Below are 8,363 nucleotides of genomic sequence, written 5' to 3'. Positions count from 1 at the left end.
TGTGGCAGTAGAAAATGCTTAGACTAGAATTATTGTATTTAAAACGCAGTACTAAGCTGAAGTTATACTTTATTTTCTTTATAGGCCTACACGCAGGTCATTAGAATGAGGATAAATGTCGACTGTTTAATAGAGCAATGCAGTGACAATGACGTTAATACCTAGCAAGGAAATTAAGGAATGTAGGGTTACAACGTGACAAAATGTTTATTTTAGTGGATAAGGTGTGGCTTCTAAATATTGATGCAGCTTGTATTTGAGGCATGCTTGTTCTACAACTGTATTTCGAGTGCAAACGATAGAGGTGTATTATTTGCTTCAAGTATTATTGATTTGAATTATCTAGAGTATAAATTCTCTAAAGAGAACGCATTGAAATTACTGAGATTATTTTGTCGTAACGTTGTTATGTCATGTACAGTCTCTATTTATATTGTTCTATGTGTATTGTAATGGTTAGTATCTTTATTTGTAATATTTATTTACAGATCGAATAAAACCAAATATATCGGTTCAAGGCAGGACGCAAAGTTTTGGTTCCCTTTCTCGACTGTTCACATACTGTCTGTCATTCTACTCACTGTCTCTGTAAAAACTGGCTGAATGACTGTTGATTTTGTAAACGGTGCTAACATAGTCATAGATACACTGTGCCATGTATTATGTATGGTGTGTTTTATGTGAAGTGTTTATTTGCAGATAAGCCATACGGCGCGAAAGATGTGCGTCTGCACGAACTGAAATGGGACACAGTAATGCACAGTTGTTTAGTGCGCCCCCTCGTCAATGAATCACACGGTCAGTTTATGTCACCGTGTCACATATTTTTGCAAATTCTTATCGCCGGACATTGTGATTTACAATCGACTTGAACCGTAGCATGCAAATGTGCTTCAGTACTTAACCATAGAAATAGATAGTGCTGTCACGCAAGTTGACCATAATTTTGAAGTAACGGCTATCAATCTAATCGTTGTAATAACATCTTTAGTTAGCATCTTCTAATAAATGCAGGAAAATTTATATGAAAGTTGCTGCACCTATGGGATCTCTACCAATAATTGTATGATTTTATTGCAGCCATTTTTATGAGTCTTCAGTCAAAGCGGCTTGCAGTGGGAGAGACAGGAACACGGCCTGAGTAAGTCAGGGCAAATAATCAATGTCTGTGTATAATATTATGCGCTCTTACTTGTGCTGTAATAGAGCTAAGGTACACGAAAATATACATGTAGTTACTAATGGGATCCAGACTTGAGATCGTGCCTAGGCACTTCCAAAGCAGTCTCAATTTTAGAGAAATACTGCGATCGGTATCATTGGAACGCGTGGGGCCGACAGTACCGCCATCTAGTGGAGAATCATTTTCAGGTTGGTAAAGTTCAGCAGAGGTTACCGTTCGGTGATTCACGCTTGCATACTCGAATTGAAGAAGGCTGGAAACTCGACACTGGACGAAGAGGAGGCAGCGGAACATGCAGCTCTGGTAGGTTCATGGTGACTTCTTGTAACGATGGGGGTGGTATTCACTTGAGCAATCTAATCACAGAGCTGTGCTTGCATTTACCCTGCTAGAAACTCATTGTTAAGTTGGGGTAAATAATAAGGATTCCATGATATCTCGTTAGGGTGTATATTCGCTGTTTTATCATCTTTCAGAGTTGCTTATTCTACGAAACGGATCTCGTCTGGAGCATTTGTGAGATATTTTTCATCGAGCAAACACCAGGTGTGTGTGTGTTAGATGTGTGTGATGTGTGTTGTCTTTATCGTCAGTGATGCATGAGTGCAATGGATGCTTTAAAAAAATCCACGTTTATTGGAAACGTTAGGCTAATAAGCGGCTCTATGTTTAAAATTAAGGTTCAGGCCCTTCTGCTAACTGGCATTTTACGTGTCCCTTTATGATGAAGTCTCGATGTCCAAACTTCAATAACATCATATTTTGCAGAGCGGAGTTATGTAGCATACTTGCTACGAAAATGTCAGCGACCTAACACCAGCCTAGACCTAATCCCAATCTACACCTAACCCCAATCTAGACCTATCTCCAGCTAGACCTAATCCCAACCTAGACCAAATCCCAACCTAGACCAAACCCTAACCTAAACCTGAACCTAAGCTAAACCTTAAATTGACTACATCACAAATTTTCTATGGTAAAATTGTTGTTAAATTTTTGTTGCCATTTTTTTACATTAAAAGTAAGAACTAACTTGACTAAACGTATCGTCAAATTATTACCTGATAAGATGAGTTTCTCAACTAGTTAAAAATCTAAAAAACCTGGACGATTTGATATTAGTGTTCCTACCATTATTTTCTTGCTATGGGCTATGTATGAGTCACGAGTGTATGTTCACATCGAACAATATAGTAAAATAAGAAATATAATGCAGCAATTTAACCATAAAAAGTAAACAGAATTACTTATATTTTGTGGGAAAGTGGATTTTTTTTAAAAATTATTTACGGTGACATAATCACTAACCTAACTAAACCCTGATGCTAATGCATTTTTTCTCCCGTAGGTGGCGTGATCCTGCCCAAGTTGTTGGAGTGGGTGCGCTGGCACTTTCACCGCGGAGAGCAGTTGCTGCAGGAACTACTGCAGTCGGTTCACGACGAGGAAAGTACGATCAAACCAGAGCTTCACGAGAACTACTGGCCTGCTGTAAGTCTACATTGCTTACACATATTAGAAACGAATCTATTCGTACGGATCAGATTATTAGTTATTATTATGAAATCGTTAATGCATGTAATTCAAATACAAATTAATACGTACTGAAGATACATGACAGGGCATGAAATTCAGATTTTTTCGCACCGGCCCCAGAGGGCTGGCAACAGCAATTTTTTACCAGCCCTACCATAATTTACCAGTCTTCACAAATGTATTTTTTTCTCAAAAATAAAGATAAGACTGTTTCACTGACTCTTGCTTGTAGTGGGCGGCATCGCGTAGTCGCTGTTGAACAGACTATAATGCAGATCGTGAATGATGTCCGAAGTGTTTTTGTCAATGTAATGTTTCACGCTTGCATTCTCGATGTCAAATTTGTAAAATGTTGATAAATTATGGCGTGATATCCTTTAGGTAAAACAGTATTGTAGGCTATTTGCCCATTAATGTTGTAAATATAAATGTAGGCACTCGCTAACACGGCTAAAACCACCGGTTCGGAGGACCAGTGTTTTGCCAATGTTACTGGCCAACAGAAAAATTTATTTGTATAAATTAAATCTATCTGCAGTTACTTTTTAATTAAATTAATATGATTATATGAAATACGATCAGGTAGGCCCTACACGATTTGACTTACAAAGGGTACACTCTTATAACCAGAAAAAAATTTCGTATAAATCAAATCTATCTGTAGTCACTTTTCAATTAAGTTAATATGATAATTATCTCATGTGCCAACCTGCAAACCGTATTGTAGAGATTAAGACGGGGCGTGCACCCACGTATAGCTTTCTTTTTTTAGCGACAGCGACATTGTGTTTGCGTGAGTAAAGTTTTGCCGTTGTTTGATCGCAGGTGTACAGCTTTGTGCTCCAGGGAAGATTGGTGGAAGCCCGCAAGCTCTTGAGTCTACATCTGAAATACAAGTCAGAGCCATTCCAGAGCATGGGAGAGCTCCTGTGCAAAATGCCCATCTACAATGTTAGTCTGCGTTCGCTCGCGTGCAGTGCCAAAATGTCGGAGACATGCTGTTAGTGTTAATACCTTGTAAGATTAATGTAAGGCAGCCATGCCTGTATCCACACGTGGCTAAAAAAATCACATGGCGATGCCTGTATTTCTCCTCGATGACTGCTTGGTAGGTCTCTTCTTGGGGTTGTCTCAGTCGGTGAGATTTGGCGCAATGGTTGCTATGATCTGCCCAGGTTTTGCAGATTGGATGGTGCAGTAGATTAAGTTAAGCCACAATTAAAAAAATCTTTGTTTGCCCTCACCTGAACCAGGCTGAAATGTTTGGGTAGGTAGACTTTTTTTCGAGGGGGGTCTTTTTATAAATTCAGCATGGTGACTACATGCTCGGGTGCGCTTGTGTGGAGATACCTTTTATGTTGAATGTTTGTTTTGCTTGGTACATATAATGCATTGCCTACAGATTAATATAATGTACAGTGATACAATTTGAAAAAAATAATGGGAAAGATCAATAAATATTTTTGAGTCGGCCCCTTTTTGGTGGGTCGGTCGGGTGAGGGCAAACAAACAATATTGTTATTATGGCAGTACCTGTTGGTTTTGACAGCTATGTAAACTTACCTGTTGGTTTTGATAGGTATCTAAACTTGCCTGTTTGGTTTTGATAACTATCTGAACTTACCTGTTGGTTTTGACAGGTATCTGAATTTAACTATTGGTTCTCGCAGGGCTTGACAGGTTGTTCGGTGCAGGAATTTGAACTGACCTGGCAACGCTGGCAGGACGAATGCTATCGCAGACTTGAGGATGGGGAATTCATCACATACAAGGAACTAGAGACAGTTGCCAAGGTTAGTGGCAGTACAGACGTCCAAAAGTCCGGACTGCTTGGGGGTTGGGTCAGTCCGGATTTTCGGATTTTCTGAATTTTCGGGCAGTACTTTTAAAATTCAAATTTAAGGTGGAATAAAGAAGAGATGATTGATGAACAGGCAAATTTTGATAATTTATTCATGAGCAAATACAGCATGCGCATTTTCATGAGCATGCTTCATTTATCAAAACGAGCAGTTTTAAAGAAAAATAAAGTCGACACTTGACAAAAGTAAACTACGTGTTTACGTCTGTAGATTCTGTGCGGGGACGAGGGAGTGTTCGTCGACATGAAGGACCAGTGCGAGACGTGGTACCACATGCTCATCAGCAGGTTACTCTACACGAATCCAGCCGTCAAGGGTCTGGAGCTGCAGTATCACACGCAGGTGGGGTGGCATCCCTCCCCCTCCTTCTTCCCCTCCTCCCCCTCTCACTCTCCCTCTCCCTCACTCCTCTACCTCGCGCGTGACGAGGCGTGGCGATGGGGGGAGGAGGATGTGTGCGTGTGTACGTGTGTGTATGTGTGTGTGTGTGTGGGTGTGCGTGCGTGCGTGCGCGCGTGCTTGACGTTCGTTGCTGTATGACGCGTAGTTCTCGGTTGGCGACGAGCGACGATGTCACCTACATGTTGCTCTGTGTTTGCGCAGGCATGCATCGACGCCTACGGCGGCAACTTGCAGCTAGGCGCCGTCGACCACATCCTGCTCAGCGCCATCGAGTACGACGTCTACCAGGTCATCAGCGACAGCAGGTGATCCACAGCAGGTGGCGCCACTTGCCGGGCCTCGTCTGCGCGGAGGGCGTCGTCGAGAAATGGATTTTCGATTTGTGTTGTAATTGCGTTCTCGTGGATACATGCGTAGATTCATGAAATTTAAAAAGGATTTAATTTAATGTTAAAATTTTCATGGGGTTCGGGAATTTTGAAAAGGGAGAGCTGGCCTGTCTGTCTCCATGTGCTTTACGTCTAGTGTGGTGCGAGTTGAGTGTCTGTTCTGAATTTTAGGTCAACTATTTTTTTATCCTTGTTTTGATCCGTGATGTGATTTCGATTTCGTTTGATTCCACTTTTCGTAATACTGTCCCCGTCTCTCTCCTTCTTCCTAATCTCTTCTCTCTCTCTTTCTCTCTCCCTCTCTCTCTCCCTCTCTCTCTCCCTCTCTCTCTCCCTCTCTCTCTCCCTCTACCTCTCTCTCCCTCCCTCTCCCGGCCTCTGGTCCTCCCGCCTTCCCTGTCTCCCCCTCTCCTCTCTCTCACGCTATCTCTCCCCTCCCTCTCCCCTCTCTCCCCCGCTCTCCCTCCTCTCTCTCTCACGCTCTCTCTCTCTTTCTCCGCAGCACGCACCTGAGCTGGTGGTTCGCGGCCCACCTCACCGACCTGCTGCGTGCGGCGGGACAGCTGGACGACGCGGCGGCGCGCCCTGCCCAGGGCGGCGCTGCCGGAGCGTGTGACGGCGATCTCCGCGAGTCGCTGCTTCTCGACTACGCCGCGAGCCTGACTGCGCACCCCAGCCTCTGGCGCGTTGCCGCCGACTACTTCGACCACTGTCCGCAGTACGGCAGGTGCGTGCGCCGACGCCGCGTGGCCGTAGGTGGCGCCACGCGACGCGCGAGGTCGCCGGAGTGCGCGAGGTCGCCGGAGCGCGCGAGATCGCCGGAGCGCGCGAGGCGTTCCAATTTTTGCGTGGCGGCACCAATTTGGTGCCTGACCGTAGGTGGAGCCACTTGTCACAAAATCTTCGTACGTGATCGATCGATCTTTCGTCGATTTTGCGGGTATGCCGCGCTGCTGTTGGATATCCGCCGAGCGCGAACAGATCGCTTCGTTTGGCGGCGTTGCGCGCATTGCATTCGACGGAGACGCGATTCGGCTTTAATAAGTTAACGTAATTAAACACAGTTCATTAAGAAGTTTCATAATATCATAAATTTTCATTTTTAACGAGCGGAGAGCGTGTTTGCAGGCACTACCTGGAAAGATACTTGGAGCGGATTCCGCTAGAAACGGAACGGAAGGCGCAGAAGGTCATTCGGATGTGTGAGGAGAGAGAGATGACAGAACTCGGTAAGCGCATGCGCGGTGGGGAGGTGGGGGGTCGCTCGGGGAATTGCCTTGAAGCGCACGCCCACGTTCAATCGCCTGAAATTGATGAAATTTGCGGCAATTCTTCTTCTACAGCACGTATCAGGTGTAAAAACCGTGTAACTGGCAAGTAAATAGTAAAGCTGTCTCCCATTATGTTTCGTCCTTTTCAGCGTCCAGCATTTGCAAAGTCATGGGCATGAGAGCTTTTCACGAAGGCCAGTTGGGGTCAGCACTGTCGTGGTGTTTGCGTTCTAAAGACGCCAGTTTTGCTGCGTTTATCTCCGACAAGTACGTAATTGTATATCTAAGCTTACCCTTCTCCTGTGAAACATATATATATACACACATACAACTGAATCGTGGTGCCTTACGTGAGCAGATGAATCTATATATGTATTTCAAGGTTGTACAGTGTAGCCCCGTTATAACGCGATGGTTGGGGTCCATAAAATGTCATCGCAAAAAAAGCGGGGGTCGCATTATATCGGGGTTATATATACATGGCTATATAAGAGCGAAAAAAAGGGGTCCAACGACTCATCGCATTATATCCGAATTCGCGTTAAATCGGGCCGCGTAAAATCAGGGTTCCACTGTATCTTGCACTTGTAATCACCTCCACCCGGGGGAGGAATCGCAAATGTTCGCGTGGTGACCGTGGCTGTCGTTGCAGGTTTCTCTCGGGGCACATGGAGCGGGGCGACCTCTCGCACCTCGACATGCTGGACAATCTCGGACCGAGCACGCTCTTCAGCAGCAGCCTCACGTTCCTAGGTACGTCGCCGCGACGACGCGATCATTGGCGCGACGATGCGACGGTATAGATCTAAGCCTTCTGATTTATCGATTTCTGATTTATCGATTTCCGATTATCTGTTCAGTAGCAGCCTCACGTTCCTAGATACGTCGCCGCGACGACGCGTGACACTGTCGCACGTCGCCACGACGACGTAATCGCCGCAATGACGACCAACAATATAGATATATCTAAGCCTTCTCCTCTTGCGAAACCCAACATAAACGTATATACAAACAACAGACAACATACAACTACAACACATACAACTGAATCGTTATTCCTTACATGAGCAGATGAAATCTGTATGAAGTTCAAGGTCGAACTTAAACGACAATTGAAGTCAAATTTTCCAACTTCTGTAACGTTTTTATACATAGAAATACATTCAATAACGTATTCCATTTCAAATCCGGTGCCCAATTAGTAATAAACACCTGAATAGTAATCTAGGTTATGTGACGTCACAGCCCCAAGTTGAGCGACGCCATTATGTAAACATAGTGTGTGCGATGGTTAAATATTCGATGTTTTTTGTTATATCTCATGCTTATTTATCATGTCAAGACACAAACATGTAGCCTGTAAGTGTACTTATATTCATGTACATACATATTACCTGTGTGGATAATGCATTCACGATATATGTACATGACTTGCGTAGATACATGTACATGTACAGATACATGTGATTCTGACCGAGCGTGATAAGCCCGGTGATCAGTGTACTCACATGACTCGAACTGGTCCAGATGAGACGGGATACTAGAGAAGCGTTGCCGAAAGAAGGTGTTGACCCGAAGTGCTGAGCGCAGATCTTGCGCGCAGTTCCGCGGCAAGGCGCACGCGACCGCGGGAACGTCCTACGACAGTATGCAGCGCTGGCAGCTATGGATCCGTGCGCCGAATCGCAGCAATCTGGGCACGGGTGCATCACTGCCCTCG

The 8,363-nt window shown here is 44.5% G+C and overlaps 1 protein-coding gene across 1 annotated transcript in view; it reads left to right on the top strand.

Moving 5' to 3' along the window:
- The window catches only part of LOC106806180 (nuclear pore complex protein Nup85-like), a 14,285-nt gene that overhangs the window by 1,460 nt on the left and 4,462 nt on the right, over positions 1-8,363 (top strand). The window contains exons 3-15 of the mRNA XM_014808048.1: positions 700-798; positions 1,081-1,141; positions 1,372-1,486; positions 1,660-1,729; positions 2,532-2,674; positions 3,545-3,670; positions 4,390-4,512; positions 4,792-4,923; positions 5,185-5,288; positions 5,875-6,099; positions 6,501-6,601; positions 6,793-6,910; positions 7,296-7,396. Of these exons, the coding sequence (XP_014663534.1) occupies positions 700-798; positions 1,081-1,141; positions 1,372-1,486; positions 1,660-1,729; positions 2,532-2,674; positions 3,545-3,670; positions 4,390-4,512; positions 4,792-4,923; positions 5,185-5,288; positions 5,875-6,099; positions 6,501-6,601; positions 6,793-6,910; positions 7,296-7,396 (1,518 nt within the window). The remainder of the gene's footprint in view (positions 1-699; positions 799-1,080; positions 1,142-1,371; positions 1,487-1,659; positions 1,730-2,531; positions 2,675-3,544; positions 3,671-4,389; positions 4,513-4,791; positions 4,924-5,184; positions 5,289-5,874; positions 6,100-6,500; positions 6,602-6,792; positions 6,911-7,295; positions 7,397-8,363) is intronic.

The sequence above is a fragment of the Priapulus caudatus genome, unplaced genomic scaffold, assembly GCF_000485595.1.
Source record: "Priapulus caudatus unplaced genomic scaffold, Priapulus_caudatus-5.0.1 Scaffold145, whole genome shotgun sequence".
Lineage (NCBI taxonomy): Eukaryota > Metazoa > Priapulida > Priapulimorpha > Priapulimorphida > Priapulidae > Priapulus > Priapulus caudatus.
This window is presented reverse-complemented; position numbering and strand designations above follow the sequence as displayed.